The 18,073-nt window shown below is 37.6% G+C and overlaps 4 protein-coding genes across 7 annotated transcripts; all 4 read left to right on the forward strand.

Annotated features, from left to right (window-relative positions):
- On the forward strand, positions 1 to 459 carry LOC147292043 (uncharacterized). The gene has a single exon (XM_086236117.1). It carries the CDS (start codon positions 1 to 3, stop codon positions 457 to 459), a length of 459 nt encoding a protein of 152 aa, XP_086092243.1.
- A 155-nt stretch (positions 460 to 614) lies between these two features.
- On the forward strand, positions 615 to 1,232 carry LOC147292044 (uncharacterized). The gene has a single exon (XM_086236118.1). It carries the CDS (start codon positions 615 to 617, stop codon positions 1,230 to 1,232), a length of 618 nt encoding a protein of 205 aa, XP_086092244.1.
- Positions 1,233 to 2,879: 1,647 nt separating this feature from the next.
- Positions 2,880 to 10,489, forward strand: LOC147292045 (SWR1-complex protein 4-like). Of its 4 annotated transcripts, none has more exons than XM_086235700.1 (18): positions 2,880 to 3,121; positions 3,220 to 3,306; positions 3,516 to 3,581; positions 3,684 to 3,743; positions 3,858 to 3,914; positions 4,043 to 4,172; positions 4,341 to 4,408; positions 4,684 to 4,776; positions 4,899 to 4,958; positions 5,417 to 5,593; positions 5,855 to 5,965; positions 6,537 to 6,632; positions 7,587 to 7,655; positions 7,764 to 7,800; positions 7,943 to 7,977; positions 8,069 to 8,161; positions 10,123 to 10,157; positions 10,231 to 10,489. In XM_086235700.1, the coding sequence occupies exons 1-16, from the start codon at positions 3,008 to 3,010 to the stop codon at positions 8,147 to 8,149; spliced, it is 1,341 nt and encodes a 446-aa protein (XP_086091826.1). In that variant the 5' UTR covers positions 2,880 to 3,007; the 3' UTR covers positions 8,150 to 8,161; positions 10,123 to 10,157; positions 10,231 to 10,489. The 4 variants fall into 4 exon arrangements, with proteins under 4 accessions (XP_086091826.1, XP_086091827.1, XP_086091828.1 ...); XM_086235701.1 differs by having other exon boundaries at positions 10,123 to 10,149; XM_086235702.1 differs by having other exon boundaries at positions 4,899 to 4,946.
- A 6,767-nt stretch (positions 10,490 to 17,256) lies between these two features.
- LOC147292046 (uncharacterized) lies at positions 17,257 to 17,829 on the forward strand. Its single transcript, XM_086236119.1, has one exon. The coding sequence runs from the start codon at positions 17,257 to 17,259 to the stop codon at positions 17,827 to 17,829; it is 573 nt and encodes a 190-aa protein (XP_086092245.1).
- The last annotated feature ends 244 nt before the right edge of the window (positions 17,830 to 18,073 follow it).

The following is an 18,073-nucleotide window of genomic DNA, read 5'->3' on the forward strand; positions in this document are numbered from 1 at the left end:
ATGGGTCATACTGTCATCGCCGGACGTCCAAGGCATGGCGGTACTTCTTCAAGTCGCCGGTACACACACCGGAATCGAGAAGCCTCCCACGAACGTCTCATGGACAATTACTTCATCCCCTCGCCAATCGAGAACACCGTGACTTTCCGCAAGCGATACCGCATGCACCAACCGCTATTCAATAGGATTCTCGAAGCGATTTGCCTCCAGGATGAGTATTTCCGTCTAAAAGTTGACGCTTTCGGTAGAGCGGGTTGCACATCTCACCAAAAGGTGACTGTGGCACTGCGAGTGATGGCATATGGCATTCCGTATGATTTGGTCTCAGAGTCAATGACCATTAGCCAAACCACTATACGACAGTCATTCTTGAAGTTCGTGAGAGCCATCACTGACGTCTTCGGACCGGAGTATCTCCGGAGGCCTACCCCGACCGATTTGAGAAACCTTTTGCGATAGGGGAGCCGTAGAGGATTTCCAGGTATGATTGGTAGCTTGGATTGCATGCATTGGGTATGGCAAAATTGCCCAATGGCCGAGCAAGCTGTTTACCGTGGGCATTATCGTGTCCTAACAGTTATCCTTGAAGCCGTTGCAGGGTACGACACGTGGATATGGCATGCAAATTTTGGTATAATGATATCAATGTGCTGGACTGTTCGCATCTCTTTGATGATATGATTTCCGGCCGAAACCATAGGGTGAAATTCACTGTGAATGGGATAGACTACACCATTTCATACTATCTTGCAGATGGGATCTACCCTCAATGGTCTACTCTTATTACTCCATTGCACAGGCCCGTTCTTCCCCACCACAAGTTGTTTGCCGCTCGACAGGAGGGATACAGGAAGGATGTGGAGAGGGCATTTGGAATTTTAAAAGCCAGGTGGCAGATTATAAAACGACCTGCTCATTATTGGCGTCCGATTGAGCTTGGGTATATCATAAAGGCGTGCATAATATTGCACAATATGATCGTGGAGAATGAGAGCCCTGAAGATGATTGTAGGGATGACCCAATAGACCTAGAAGCAAGCACTAGAAGGGCAGAAGCTGAATATGAAGGTGTAGAACCATGTTCGACCGGTGCCGCTCCATCATCATTACCTGAGATGAATATTCGTCGGAATTTGCTTAGGGACCGAAATGTCAACAAATCCCTAAAAACCAATTTGATTGAGCACATCTGGATCCGAGAGGGGAACCCACCACTTGCCCCAACCCATTGAAATTGGAATCATGGTTCATCAATGTTGTTATCATTATTGTATGTTAGGTTAATCTTCGTTGTTGATCCTGAAGTTTGTTATTTGTCTTTGTATTTGCCGTTTAAGTGTGTTTGTGTTTGTCAGTTGCAGTTTGTGAAATGAAATAAAGGCATTGATTTCTCTTAGCTGACATGACATGACACAACCATCACATGCTTGCAAAATAATTCACTGAACCAATGACAAGACTATACACTGACTCCACACTTCATCCCATGCACAACACTGTTGCTTCACATGTGAGATTCGAGTATTTGTGAATCCATCAGGGAATCCAATGGGCAAGTTATCATGCTTTTTTCCCTATAAATACCAAGGTTTAACTATAAGGCCAACACATCCACATAACTATCGTTTAGAAATGGCTTCCTCTTCCAAGCAAAGTGTCGGTGAGAGCTCCAAGCAAGGCGTCGGTGAGAGCTCCAAGCAAGGCACCGGTGAGAGCTCCAAACAACAATGCGATCAAAGCTTGTGTAAGTGCCTCCTTAACTGTACTGCACTATTGTGCGATTATTGTTTAATGATGGAGCGTGCAAAAAAACCATACTGGAGGTTCTGCAAGTGTTCGGATGATATTTTGGTCCCTTTGTGTGAATTTTGCATGAGATTGGAGCTCAAGGATCTAGCCAACCACCCAAATCTTCGCCACCAATGGTTGAACCACCTGCCAGAGCCCAAACCACCCGTGCCATGCACCTGCGGGAAGAACCCTCTGGTTCAACCATGTGATGAGTGTGAAACCGAACAGAAGATCTCAGATTGGTATAATTACGGGGGTGTCAATTCTTCATCATCGGACTCCAAATAAGAAGTTCGCTTTATTTTCTGTCATGTCGAATGCAGTTGTTGTTGTTGTTTTTTCTTTAAATCATCGTATTGTTCTTGTTTTTTCTTTTAGTGATCGTGTTGTTCTTGTGTTTCCTTTAAATCATCGTGTTGTTTTTATTGTTTGTGGTTGTTGAAGTCCCGATGTTGTAAGGCTTATGTTGTCTAATTTATGAAATTTTCTTATTTTAAATATATTCAATATTGACCTTATTTTAAAGGTCTCATTAAAGTAAGACCAATAGATTAGTTTTTATTATAATTTAAATTTTAAATTATAAATTAAACATAAAATAATTAATATTAACCATATTTTAAATATGTATAAAACACTGTGACCCAAAATGGGTTTTGGGTCACAAAAAATGAGTCTTACCATAGTGGAAGGCCTTACATACATCAAGCACATCGTCAGTGATCTAAAGCTCGCCGTTAGTCACTTGGGAATAAATAAAATAAGCAATACATATCTCTTTATTAATGAAGTTGAATTATATTTCAATTGGGCAATATAATCTTTATCAATAATGATATTATTTTAATGTGTTAAATAAATAATGATGCGTGTAAAATTATATTAAATTAGGGTATATACATCTTGTGTCATAATAGGGTATTAAATTTTTTCTTTTTTTAAAAATTATGAGTTTCATAAAATATATTTAATTTTGTATAAAGGTATTTTAGTAATTAAATTAATTTTGATTCCGATTTATGCAAATAAGTAAATAGTGTATAAACAGGTTAACGAGAATGTCCGATTTTAGCTTATTCTGATTACTCCTCGTTCCGATTCTAATTTACGCTGTTCCGATTACGGTAAGTAAACGTGCCCTCACTGTCTTCTCTCTCACGCCACCGTTGCGTCCTGTGGCGACCCTCTTGCCACCCTAGTTGTTGGGGAAATCACTATGGATGCGAAGGACATCTTGGGCTTGCCCAAGACCACGCATCCCATATCCCAGGAGAAGAAGTCTCGGCCCCAGAAGGAGTCTCAGCGAAAACCAGATGGCATTTCGCGCGAGGTATTTTCGTGTGTGCTTAGGGTTTGTCGAATTTCTCTTTAATTTACCTAATTATAACGCATTACTGGGTTTCTCAGGTTTCGAATTGTAATTTGTAGGTGTATGCACTTATTGGTGGTGTGCCACCTCTTATGCCTGCACTCGAGCCGTCGCAGCTGAAAAAACGCCCTCCCACAAATGAGAAGGTTATTTTTCTAGTTTTCAGTGGTTTATTTTATTTACTCACATTTGTAGGATCACCAAAAGTGTTAAATATAGTAGGATTTAGATGGGTCACTATGGAATATCACTGTGTTAGATTTGAATTGCTTGTAGTTGTAGGCGGTTTTGAATTTTCTGCAGTGTTATTCACTTTCCACAATCAATTATGAGAAGTCTGTCATTCTGCTTTCAGATCACTTGGCAGTGGCTTCCTTTTACAAATTCTGCTCGGAAAGATAATTTACAGCTTTACCACTGGGTAAGTTTTTTGTACCTTATGAAACATTCCTTACGAGTTACGCCACTTGCATATGTTGCCAGTTGGACTTTGAAGATGTCTTTGGTCACTTCTAATTTGCAGGTTAGAGTTGTAAATGGTGTCCCACCCACAGGTGACTACTCCTTTGCCAAGTATAACAAGGTAACTATCCTTAACCGTGCATGGAAATGATTGCCCCTCCTCTTATTGACTTAGAATTTTACCTTGTTTCATCATGTTAGTTGATATCTATTTTTCTTTTTAAATTCTTCGCAGTCTGTGGATGTTGTCAAATACACATATGAGGAGTATGAGAAGTACTTGACTGATCCTGTAGGTACCAAATCAAAATTTTATCTTTATGATCTCATTTTCTTAATTGTGAGAATGCTTCTCATTGTGCATCATTGCATCATGGATTCATTGCCTCATTCTCTGTTATTATATTTCATCTTCAATAGATGTGGACAAAGGAGGAGACAGATCAATTGTTTGACTTGTGTCAACGGTTTGATCTCCGCTTCGTTGTGATAGCAGACAGGTTCCCATCATTTCGTAGTGTGGAGGAATTGAAGGATCGATATTACAGTGGTATTTGTTTGTCTTTTTGCTTGAATAGCATGTGTCGCTCACTGTTTGGTTCACTTTCATGATGTTCAGATTATGGTCTTATTTCTCTTTGAGCCTTTAATTGATGGTCTGAGAATGATTATTGAACTTGGCTCTTTCTGATGATGATTACCCCACTATTTGTTGCAGTATCTCGAGCTATATTAATTGCTAGAGTGCCATCTTCTGCAGATGTTTCAGGGAACCCTCTTGTTAAGGTGTGGTGGCTTTATCAATTTATTTTTAAGTTGAATATTAATTTCTTTGGCTTGCAGAAACCATCTCTCTAGAAACACGGATATAGCTGCATTTGTCTTTCCCTCTCTAGACCTTGCCCTGGTGGCAGCCTCGTCCAGTGAACCTTTCCTTTATGAATGTTTCAGTTACAGTTCTTTTTGTCGACCTCAAGTGTTTTTACTAGCATGACTATGTTAAGTCTGATGTACTACATTATTGCTCTGTTTTGGCTGCTCTTATTTTCTCCTTGATTTAGGAACCCTACAAAGTTACACAAGAGAGAGAGCGCAAGCGAGCATTGTCCATGGTCCTCTCCCAAACAAAGCAACAAGAGCGAAAAGATGCTGAGGTCTAAATTTAGTCTTCAAATCTACTAGTGATCGTACATGTGGCCCTTCTGACATTAATCTGAAGTTTGATTTTTCAAATGAATATATTCAGTAACTTGTTTAATCCATTTTAAATTTTCAGGTTCTTGCTGAAGCCAAACGAATAGCTGAGGCGCGCATGGCTGCAAGGGTAAGTTTACAGGTAGATATGCTACTATGCTCTCTTTATATTTACTGCTGAGTTCACAATCATTTAGGACATTGTAGTTGCTAGGAGCTTGAAGCACCATGCTTTTCCAAAATACTATGCCTCGTATTACACTATTATGTCCCGTTTCTTTTGATTATTTTATTTTATTTTATTTTATTTTTCTTTTTAAGTTTGTGCCTAGAAAAATTTTCAATTTCCTCTTAGTTCTAGGTTCTAGCAGAATTAGTACAAAGATTGTAAAAGTTATCTTTGCTTCTATAACTAATCACAATAATTTTTTAACAATAATTAAATAATCATTGGAAGGATGGAAATGTGGCTGTGATTTGTTAGCTAAATTTATTAATTATTTAGAGATCTTTGATGCTATCATTAATTCATTATAGATATTTTTATGCATGCGTCTGAGTGTGTACATATTCCTATACCTTTTTTTTTGGCCGTTTTAGAGTGCTAAAGAGTTGGAGTTGCCTGTCACATTGAATGCTGTTCCTGAAAATAATGAGAGGGCTATTGTTCCTGGTGAGACTGTATTACCTTCATCCAACGCTCAGCCTCCCTCTGCAACAGTTGCACCTTCAACTTTGGTGGCAGAGAATGCATCTACTCTAGCATCTCTTCGCATGGTATGTTTAGTTGGTTGTAAATATCGTTCTATCCCTTCCCTGCTCCAATAAAAGCTACTCTATGAGTTTGTTTTAGGTCTTCTGCTTGTAAACATTTTTTTTTCTTTAAATTGAAGGAAAATTGTGAATTGCTTCTTGGTTCGCACCAAAATGACTTCTCCTATGAATATCTAGAAAAATTTCTTTGACTTTCTTTGAAATATGTAAGAAAATATATCCTTTTCTTGAGACTATTGTCTGACTGGCTTTAAAAAATTTCAGCTTCGGGTGTATCTTAGGACATATGCACTTGAACAAATGATCCAAGCTGCAAGCTCATCTGCAGGACTTCGGACTATCAAGCGGGTTGAGCAAAGTCTACAAGAACTTGGGGTTTGTCCATTCTTCTTAAACTATTGACTTAGTATATATGCTAATTTCCATGTCACACTTGGAAGTATATGTTTGTCTTGCGCAGCTGTTTTTCAGATCCCCTAGCCGCTGCTATGTTTGTTTCCTAATTTTCCATTAATTTCACCTTTGCTTAAATTTTTCTTACCTTATCATGATACATGCTAAGATCACTTGGAAATTTAGTTTGAGTGGAATATCTGTCTTATCACAGATCTGTATAAATTGCTGGACCATTGCTTCTGGTTTTAATAACTTTTAAAATTTCCATCGAACAGACAAACTATATAGTTTTTGGTGTATTATTTTATATCTTATTTGAAAGTCAGAATCATTTCTGCTCATTTCTGGTTGTCCTTTCCTTTAATTTTTCTTTATTAAAAAAATAAAAATTAATCTCTACTGGATCTTTTGGTCTTTGATTATCATGAATATTTCTATGTTAAATTGCTAAGTACTTGTTTATATGAGCAACAAGTCCTATGATTATCTTCCTTTCTCTCACTCGGATTACCTTTTAAAAAGAACTTAAAATTGTGCATTCATCTTACAGGTTAATTTAAAACCAAGAGTTCCAACCAAAGCCGTTTGTTCAGAGCATCTTGAATTAAGAAAAGAAATACTGACTCTATTGAATCTTCAGAAACAGGTAATCCTTAGCTAATATTTTTTTTTTCTTTTGTAAGGACTGTTCATATTCATATGTCATTTATAGTGTCAAATATTCCATTCACATGTATGATGTATCAATGATAATATTTGGATGTTCCTATTTGAATCTCCGAAACTGCTCACTCGACCCCCTTTTATTTTTTTTGTAAAAATTTAAATCCACTTTTACCCTCAAGGAAAAAGTGAAAGGGAAAAATAAAAAAGCCCTTTCATCAACCTCCCCTCCCAACCCCCAACCCCACCCCCACCCCCACCCCCTTTTGCAGAGTTGGCGACAGGAAGTTTTCAGGCTCGTCTGACAACTGCCGTCTTGGTGTAGCTTCTGATCTCCAAAAACTGGTGCAGCTTTCCTGGTATTGGATTCTTAGCTGCTCTCCTTCCTCCCCGATCATTGCTTGTCCGAGGGACCCTCTCCCTATCTTTTTTCTTGACCGTCTACCCACCCCAACCCCAACCCAACCGCACCTCCTCTTCAGAGACAACCCAGGGCTTCAACCGGCACGCCCTAAACCAAGGGAGGTGTCACCCCAAAGTGGCTGGAATCTGGCCCTGCCATGGCCATGCCGTGGGTTTTCCTTTTCTATTTATGGAATAAAAACAATAACCAAGGGTAAAATTGTTCCTTTATCAACAAAAACAACTGAGAGGGGTCAAATGAGCATTTTTTTAGGGTATAAATAGAATCAGCATATATATTTGTATCTCCAAATGTTTATGTAAGGTGGGTTCTATAAATCTAATTTCCATTATTAAACTGCTTATATGGCTACTTATGTGCTGTTTTTTGAACAAATTTGAGCAACTGTGCCATTGTTTCATCCGTTGCAATTCATTTCTGTTCACTTGTCACTTGGTTGTTAAAATTCAGTTTGAAAAATGAAGAGTATCTTGCTTAAGTAATGTATTATAACTAATGTTTTATGGTTATCAGTTGCAATATAAGGAGGCAGAAGGCTCATCATATCGTGATAGTCCATATGAAGCACCAGGCACACCCAAGGTCAGTTTTCCTCCTTGTGGTAGGCTTTTCAGTTGGTAAGCCTGTTTGTGTTTCAAAGTAATGAGATTTTTCTGACACTACTAATGGTCTTCATGCTGTGGTGATCAGGATCGCACGTTTATTCCCGACTCAATGAGTTTTGGAGGTAATGTATTAGGTTACTATGGGCAATTTTATCTAGTCCTGCATCGTGTGTCCAGTTGTTTGCCTGTCTTATTTTTCTTTTTTGTTCCGAGATGAGTCAATTTCTAGTACTATTGATCTCAAGTATATCCATTCGTTGTTAGGGGAAAGAGTAGGTAAACGAGACCAGAAGCGCAAGGTACATACTAATTCCTGTAATTATTATTTTTTCTTTCTTTTGCATTATCTGTGGAATGTGATATAGGTTCTTTACTATTGTGTTTCTCAAGGCACCTGGTAGGGTATCAGAAGCTCCTTCATCACCTGCACAGTCTAAAAGGCCTAGAAAGTTAAAGGCATCAGATCTGTAGTTCCAGAACAGAGTAAGCAAATCAACTCTGAGTTGAGTGGGAATGCATATTGCATAAATTAAATTGCGAACAGCTGGTCTGAGATCTAACACGAAGCCATGATGTTAGGAGCAGTCAAAATAGGAGTTGTATTTTCTATCTTTCAGAAGAAATTATGATATTGCAATTTTGGATTTGCGCTAGTGGTGTTGGGAGTCTTGTCACAATTGAAAGCCTAATGCTCAACATTAACAGTGGAAAACTTAGGTGGTGTTTGCTTTTTGTAATCTTAAATCTAATAGACCCTAATTGAACTGAACAGTAATAGAATTAATACTTAGTAATATGTTTCTACCTTGTCTGAAGTCAAAATATAAGTTTTTTTTTTTTTGGTTACAAAAAATAATACTGCTAGACTAACAACTACTCAACACATTTACACACATTTACCCTTATAATTGTTAAATGTTATGCTTAGATACCATCATCTTAAAACTAACAATTTGACAAAGCCTAAAACAAATTGTGTAAATGATCAGTAAAAGAGTAGTCATGCACCAGGAGGGGTTGTGGGTAATAGAGTAGCCATTGTACCAGGAGCGTTCTGCTCTAGGGAGCTTTAAGGTTTTGGAGATGTAAACAGCATTTTCATTGGCAAGCATTTTGTTAGTTGAAGGGTAAGGAGACTGTCAGAAACAATTTCTGGTATTGGAATGGTTTTATATGTATGAAGGTTTGGTGTATCTGACATGGGTCTGTTGGTTTGATGTCAACATTCAAGTACGATATGCCTTATTTTTTGGCAAGGCATTTGGGCTCAATTTCCATAATTTTTAGTTCCTCTTTTAAATAAATTTTATGCCCTAGTCATAGCAAAAGTAAAAGCTAGTGTTAAAATGCCCTATACCTAATTGGGACTTATTATGCACCTCATGCACTGAACAAGTGAACATCGTTGGATCTGAATTCGGCACCAAGCATAGCTTAATGGATGTGTACATGGTTTGTGAAACCCAAGTTATTAGGTCCTTTGTTTTTTTGTCTTGAAGGTAGGTGAAAAGTTGGGAGGGAGGGAGGGAGAGGGAGAGGGAGAGATGCAAGAGCTAAGTTCAAATTAATAAATAAAGCCATCCAAGTACCGAGCACTATATGATTAAGGGTCTTTCTACTTTTTTTATGTAATAAATGCAATTCACACATGTATTTTGGGTTCTGTGCTTTGAGTCTCTCTATGTCACAGATCAATGTATTAGGTGTCATGAATTGTGTGTTTTAGCATTTCTAAATGTATTAATTTGTGTCTTTTCAATGATTCATGTATCCATGACCCTATAAAAGGGGCTACTTTGGAAGCTTTAAAAGAAAGTTAATAGTTCTTGTGATTTCTTGCTCTTGTTTGAAGTATGAGTTGACTTCCAAGACACCATCTCGGTAATGCAATGTTTTCTAATTTCTTTTAAGAGTGATTCCTAGAACCCTACTGGTGTGACGCTAGTAGTTTCTATCCTTTTCTCGCGTCCTTGACATTCCATTTGTGCTTTATCTACCAACAATGTACAGAAATCAAAGCCCACAATAGCAATTCTGCATTTTATTTCTTTTTGTCCTACATCAGGGAGAGGGAGAGAGGGCAAAAAGTTAAGATTGCTGCTCCTCTCCCCAATATTTTTCAATTTTAACTTTGTATTTTGATAGGTTTAAACATTTCCAATGATTTCTCTGATTGAGCTTAGGAATCGGACTCTTCTGGTCTGCCTAGGAGAAGTTTAAATAAGTGTTTTTAAAAAGGACTTTGAGGCTCCCCTCAAAGCATAACTTCAGAGGATTTCAGTGCATAATGCTTACTATAGGATCATTGGATTTCTTACCTTTTGGCATGAATTTAGTACTTCACGTGCTCTTTCCAGATTTAGCTCACTATGCATGTAGTTGAACTGTTATCTTAAGTAGTCTTTAACTGGTACCTAGATTGACGCTCTTTCCCTTGTTTTCAGGAATCTCACTAACAATATATGGATCAGGTAATCAGGTATACATCTTGATATTTATACATTTCCATAGCTGTTGCGAGCATTACTTATGTATAATTTTTCCTTGTGCAGTGGAATGTTTTCAGGAATCATGACCTCTTAGCAAAAACCTTTTGTTCTAACTAGAAAATATTTAGCCTACAGGGTTACTTTGTTCTGGCTGTCAGAAACTCAAATCAGGTGCTCATGTTTTGTATCTACCAAGAAGTGACCCTCAAACTAGATTTAGGTTACTGACATTAATATTAGAATTTTGGAATTGAACCTTGCATATATCCGTGTATGTAATTATTTTACTTGATCAACTATCTTATGGAATAGGTTATCTCAACTAGCCCTCTCATCTGTGTATACTGCTGCCTTCTAAAGGCGATTGTTCGTTTCGCCTTGATCTTCTAAGAGATCCGAAGATCCAACCACAGTCTTTGTAAACACTGCAAAGACAAACATTTCACATTTCATTACCAAGATGTTGACCCGTCAGAACGATATAAGAAAACTTTTTCTCCTAGTAGCTCTCATGGGCAGACCTTTGGTTATTTAGGGTTGAGAAGAGAATTCTATTTCACTCCGTAATTGTATTCATCCACTCTTGTTGGAGTGGTGCAAATAACACTGTTATATTGTCCGTGTTATTTGCACTGATCTAAAGAGTGCGAGAAGCTTTTATAGTTAGATGAGAAGCTTTTAGGCAAGTGCATATGGAGCTCCTCTTTGGAAAAGATTGTATTTTTCAAGCTATGGCTCCCTTCTAAAACCATTTGGATTTTTTTAACCCAAATAAAAGTAGTCGTTAGGGCTTTGCTTTTTTGATATATGATTTTGAGCTTTTTGTCCTCCATCCGGTGGGAGAATTTTATTTTCATTTTATTTTCTAATTTATATTTTTGTTTTTGTTTTGTTGTTTGTTTAATGGTTGCTTGTTGGGTAGTGAGTCGTACGCGTAAGCATTCCAACCAATCCACTTGTTATAATATAAGATTAATACTATACCTTATAAGATTTTACGAGTATATATTTATTGTTCATTCATATTAAAACAGGTAGGTTGACTACACCACTTAATTATATATAAGTTATGCATAATAATTTTTCCATGCGAGGGCTCAACTGTAGCTTTCATCTATTACAATTAAAAAATCTAGTTGAATATAATACACAACCATTTTTGTTATTAAATTTTTTTACTGTAACTCAGCATATAATGACCAATTAGACATTGAAAACGTTTTGCACTATACCATACCACTGTAACCATTAACATTTAATAACTCGATTGTAGCAAATCATATCCCTCATATCAAAAGCATACAGTATCACTTTAACTTTGGACTAATCAAATGAGAGTATATTTAGTGAGGGCAATTTCAGAAATGGAGTTTGTAAAAGGAGATTTAAAGAAAAAATAAAGATAAAAATAGTGTTACATTACTTTTGAGTGTTAATTGCGTCAACCAACAAAATTTGTCTTCTTTTACCTCCCAACATGAAGACTCCTTAAGCACTATAGCTCACACCACCATGACAAAAATCATAGATATGAGACTAAAGGATGTCACGAACATAGGGTCTCTCAATTGGCTCAGTGTGATATGTAAAAAATCTGTGAAACCATAAATTAGAAATTACAATACCCTAGAAGAGCACGGCCAAAATTACAATTCATGTTGCACCAGGGAACATGCCATAATTATTGTAAATATGTGTGTTCGATCCCTTGGTGTATCATAAATTTCGTAGATACTTATTTGTATTACATCAAAGGTCCATTGACTTTAAGTACATCAAACCTAAATTTTCAATACTACAAAATTTACAACCAAAATTAGAAATCATGTTGCACCAAGGAACACATATACTACATTTTTCTTCTAAGACTCACCAAGTATAAGTAACAGACAAGTTTGATATTTCCAACTATCATCCATGCAACTACTGATTTGCCCTCAACTCCAACAACCACCTCCATGTTAATCAGCCACAGAGGTGTTGGGTATTTGTTTGTAGGTTTTTTCTAATCGAGACAAGGAAAACAAAAACGACAATAAAGATTTTAAACTTTATTGATATAACAAATTCATCAATCATCAAATATGTTTAATAGCACAAAGAGTAAAATAAACAAAGGGAGGCCCTATTGACACTCTCACAAAATGTCCTACGCTCTCCTTTTATTTTTTATTCTTGTAATTTTATTGTATCAGATTGCTGAATGTGCAATACATACACCTATCCTAACTGTTTTAGGATTTTTTTTTCTAGAAAGAATTAATGACTTGGCCTTAGGGAATCAGTACTACTACATAGTAAATTGCCAAAAATGTGATGTTCAATCTACTATTACCGGATGTTGGTGGTTACCTATCAAAATAACAAACCAGACTCTTGAGGTTACCTCAACTGCCACCAAGTTATTACCAAGAAAAGAATGGCAGGAACATAAGGGCTCGTTTGGCACTGCGCTTTTGCATCATAGCACTTTTAGTAGTAGCACTTTCAATGAGAAGTGCTTTTACCTATTTAAAAGTGTTTTTAGTCCTCTTAGAAGCAGTGCCAAACGAGCCGTAAATTAATAACCAATTTATTGTAAGTTAATTCTTGGATTAACAACTGCACTTTAATATTGCTTTTTAATGTTTTGCCCTCTTTCAACCTACAACACTCAGAGTTCACGTTGACACATAAAAACCAAATGAATATAGTTTATAAACGAGAGTTGCTATTTACACACCCTTTTTTTCTTTTTGCACAGTCCTCATCACTTAATTAGTAATTTTACAAATTTATCCCATTGTGAAAATACCTTAAATCCCTCCCCAACACACCCCATCTTCTCTCTTCCTTCCCTCCCAATTAACCGTGCCTTACCCAGCCTTCTCTTCTTTGCAGTCTTTGTCTGCGACCACCTCACCCTACCCCAGCCCCTTTCTGGCTCTCTCTCTCTCTCTCTCTCTCTCTCTCTCTCTCTCTCTCTCTCTCCCCCCCTTCTACTTGTAGCACCACTGCGCACAGCAGCTTCCTCCACAGCACCTTCCAGCCACCACATGAAACATCGTCGAAGCCACCCTCGCGCCCTTCTGCTCGCACCAACCCAGCCACACCACCCAGTCAAGATCAGCCACCACCCTGCCCCCCCTCTCTCTCTCTCTTTCTTTCCCTCTCTCCTCTCGCCTAAGCAAATAGCCAAAAACAAAAACAAAAATATTTGTAGTTGGTTCAGAAGTACAGTGCCGAACATTAAGAAAATCGTTCGGAAGCACAGTGTCAAACACTTTCAGTATGTTCAGCAGGTGACTGTTGAATGAAGAGAAAAATTTCAAAAGTGTAGTGTCGAACAACCTGTGACATTAACAATCCTCCACCCAAAAATTAAACCCTAAACTCTAAAAAACCCACACTCCAAATCATCTCACAGATTCCAAATCATCTTAAACATACAAAAATTTAACCAACAGACTCTTAATTTTTGGTGCTGCGAGGAGTGGAGAGAGAGAGAGAGAGAGAGGAGTTGGGTGTGTTTTTTTTTTTTTTTTTTTGTCTGAGTAGATGGGGTGTGTTGTATAAAATGGGGGTATTAGGGTAATTGAAGGGGTGTGTTAAAAGAGAAATTTTAAATTTTAAAAGAAGGTAGGGGTGTGTAGGAGAAAAAGGTGTGCAAATAGCAGCACTCGTATAGACAAGCAGTAATTGACACATAAAAAATATCATTGTTATTAGCACAAAATAGGTAGGAGTGGATAAGAACATGGTTGGTCTATGCTTACCATAACTTTGGACTCAGAACAAAACAAAAAATAGCATAACTTTGGACTTGAATTTTGGATATGGATACATGGACAACTTAGCATGACTTTCAACCCAAACTTATTTATCATGCATAAACTCCTCTTTACCTTCATATAATTATGGTCCTAAACCATAAGGAAGTTTTACCAAATGACTAATTTCAATGCCTTGTAATCTTTTTTTGACCTCTTCACTAAAAAGTTAACAATTTAGACTTTTGGGCTCCTTTTAGACTGAATTGTCCATCCTAGTGGTCGAGCAAGCGTTTGAGAGGTGATCAAGACTCGAGCACTATCTTGACTATCATTGTCTCGACCATCATGAACAGTTGATCACCATCTCAACCATTATCAAAAGGAGTAATTCGGTCTAAAACAGTTCAAATTGTAAACTTTTTTGAGGGGAGATTAGGAAAGTGAATAAGGCATTAAAATGAGTCATTTCATAAAATTTCTAAAGAGTACTGCTAGACTTGTCAAATTCGTTAACCAAATTGTATCAACCAAATAATGTTGTAATTTTTCATTTATTCAAATTTGAGTCTACTCTAAATCTCATTCATTTATAATAGACACAAGCTTAACTAGAAATTAGGCCTTCTACAATGGGGGCTGTATCTGATCCTCAATCCTATTTTTTGGGTATATTTTGGGTATAGCCCATTTACAATGGGCCAGAATCTTAACCCCAAAATTTTTAATCCCCAAAACCTATCCCCAGTTTTGGGTAAAACCAAAACTCATGGCTGGCCCACAAAAAATAAAAAATTGATTCTCTCTCATTCACATTAAAGCTGCCTGCGAGGCCCATGGCTGGCATGAAGGACTAGGGAGCTGCCACATCAGCCGATAGCCCCCTGCAGCTCCACAATCCAAGACAAGCCCCCTGCAGCTCCACAGTGTAACGGCTCCTTGCCATTCAATTTGGACGGTGGGGATCTGTGTGCCGTTGAAGATCAACGGCCCAGAATGACTAAATGTCATTTTTGAACAAATAATAATAATAATAATAAATATAGAAAATTGAAAAAAATGTCAAAAAAATTTGAAAAATTTCAGGAATTTTTTTAAAAAATTCCCTTTAATTTTATAACGGCTAGTACACCAAAAATTCTATATAAACCTCATTCTTGTTATTTTTTTCTTCACATCTTTCTCTCTTTTACACCACGTTTTCATCAAATTTAGTGAATTCAATATGGTTAGAGGTCTTGGTTAGACCAAAGATGAAGATATTGCTCTAGTTCAAGCTTGGCTAGAGAAGTCTCCAAATTCGGAACTCGGTGCACAACAAAAAAATGATGTATTCTGGGCCGAAGTTTATATTGTTTTTCAGCATAATTTGGGCACACCAACGGGCAGAACGATGGGCGCAATTAGATCACGGTGGAAGGACATTGTCGCCTTTTGCAACAAATTGTATGTCTCGTTTTTGGATGCCGAAAGGAGACGTCAAAGCAGTGCGAATTGAGACGATGTTGTAAGTTATTTTTTATGAATATATATATATTTAATTGAATGTTGTATGTTTATTTCATTGTTAATACTTGATACTTTATTCATCTGTCATAATTTTTGTAGTTTGCGAACACACTTGAGATATATTAAGACAAGAACAATAGAAAAAAGTTTAGCATGTTCCACGTTTGGAAGGATTTAAAAGAATGCGTCAAGTACTCAGTTGCAAATTCAACTATGCAGGTCAGAGATCAGGACGCACTGACCGATTACACATCGAATGATGAAGATGAGACTTGTCTTGATACAAATGATGACCCACCATCATGGCAACCAGTAGGCCCGTCACGCCCAAGGCCAATAGGAAGAAATAAAGCAAAACGGGCCAAGGCAGCTGATCCCCACCAAATTCATATGTTGGAGGCAATTGACGAATATAATGATAGGTTATGTGTAGTTGAGGAAATGAGACATGAAAGAGAAAAGGCGAAACAAGAAAGAGAAGTGGCAAGAGACATGGCATGGGAAGCAAGAGAAATGGCGAAGGAAGCAAGAGAAAGGGTGAGGGAAGCAAGAGAACAGGTGAAGCTTGAGAGGGCGATAGAGTGGGAGGAAGGTCAGATTATGGACAAAGACTTGACAAACATGAATGACATGCAAAGAGAGTATTGGGGATCAAAGCAAGCTGAAATAATTGCAAGAAGACGTGCACGTGCTACCTCAAGTTCAGCCGCATACTACCCGAGTATGACTGACCTCAGCCAGTTATACCCAAGGTACCCTCCAAATAATTAGTGGATTTGAATTATGTTTTATTATGTCTGAGATTTGAATTATGTTTTTATTATGTCTGAGAGTTCAATTATGTTTTTATTATGCTTGAGAGTTAAATTATGTTTAAGATTTGAATCATTATGTTTAGGATTTAATGAAGTGACTATTACCGTACACTATATGAAGTGACTATTCACGCACCCTGCATGATATGACTATTCACATACACTGCATGAAGTGACTATTCATGCACCCTGCATGATATGACTATTTACGTAACCTGCATGAAGTGACTATTCACACACCCTGCATGATATGACTATTCACGCGCCCTGCATGAAGTGACTATTCACTAACCCTGCTTGATATGACTATTCACGTACCTTGCATGATATAACTATTCACGTACCCTACATGAAATGATAGGTCACGTACCTTATTATTATGAACTTTGTATAAATTGTGATAACTTCGTCCATTGAAATTCAGGCAGTTTTTATCTATTCAGGATAATTTATCATCCGATCAAAACTTCGATGAATCCTTTCAACTACGCATCGTCTTCGTCGTCATCTTCGAGTCTTCCCGAGATCGAGTATGACGATTCCGATACTAGTTACGAGAGGGTAAATGAAGGCAGAAGGCTGATGGGGTGTGTAATTATGTCCATGGGGCAATCAGTCGACACCCCACGTCCATACGTGTTCTCATCGACGTTACACACGTCAGGATAGGGAAGGCGCTCACGGGAGGCTGATGCAGAATTACTTTATCTCTGCATTGATAGAAGACACAGTGACGTTTCAGAGACGCTTCCGTATGCATCAACCCTTATTCAACAAGATTTTGAATGATGTGTGCCTCCATGATGATTGGTTCCAATCCAGGCCAGATGCCCTCGGTAGACTTGGTTGCACACCCCATCAGAAGGTGACTGCATCATTGAGAGTGATGGAGTATGGCCAACCCCTCGATGGGGTTGCAGAGCTACTAACCATTAACCAGGGCACCATATAAGTTCTGTCGAGCCATCATCAACGTCTATGAGGAAGAGTATCTCCGCAGACCTAACTTGGAGGATATGAGAAGACTTATGCGAAAGGGGAGCCAGAGAGGATTTCCAAGAATCATTGGAAGCTTAGACTGCATGCACTGGGTGTGGCAAAATTGCCTCATGGCTGAGCAAGGTCATTATCGTGGGCACGTTATTTTGGAAGCAGTTGCCTCATACGATATGTGGATTTGGCATGCAAACTTCGGATTTCTGGGTTCTAACAATGACATTACCGTGTTGGATTGCTCACACCTTTTTGATTGGAAGATATCTGGAAGAGCCCACAGGGTGAAATACAATGTCAATGATCTGGAATTCAAAATATCATACTATTTTGCTGACGGGATCTACCCCAAGTGGGCGACTCTAATTTCATCAATACGCAATCCAGTTTCGGAACCTCACAAGTTGTTTGCGAGGAAACAAGAGAGCTTTCGTAAGGATGTGGAGAGGGCATTTGAGATTTTAAAAGCCCGATGGCATATTATCAAACGACCCGCTCGTTATTGGTATATGGATGATATGAGTTATATCATGAAAGCGTGCATAATATTGCACAATATGATTGTCGATGATGAGCGACACAATATGATTGCATAATATGTGTTTGTATTGTGAAATGACATAAATTGTATTGTGTTTAACATTTTTAATATTTTAATATTTTAATATTAATATTGGTGTCATTTTGAAGAGCTAATTAAATTATTAATAATGATATAATTTTTTAATCATAAAATATTTTAAATATTTAATTAACGGACACTTAATCAATTTTAAAATTAAGTAAATGAGTTAAATATTAATATCCCCATATTTGGGCATCAACACCATTGTGTTAATG

The sequence above is a fragment of the Dryas octopetala genome, chromosome 3, assembly GCF_963921425.1.
Source record: "Dryas octopetala chromosome 3, drDryOcto1.1, whole genome shotgun sequence".
NCBI lineage: Eukaryota > Viridiplantae > Streptophyta > Magnoliopsida > Rosales > Rosaceae > Dryas > Dryas octopetala.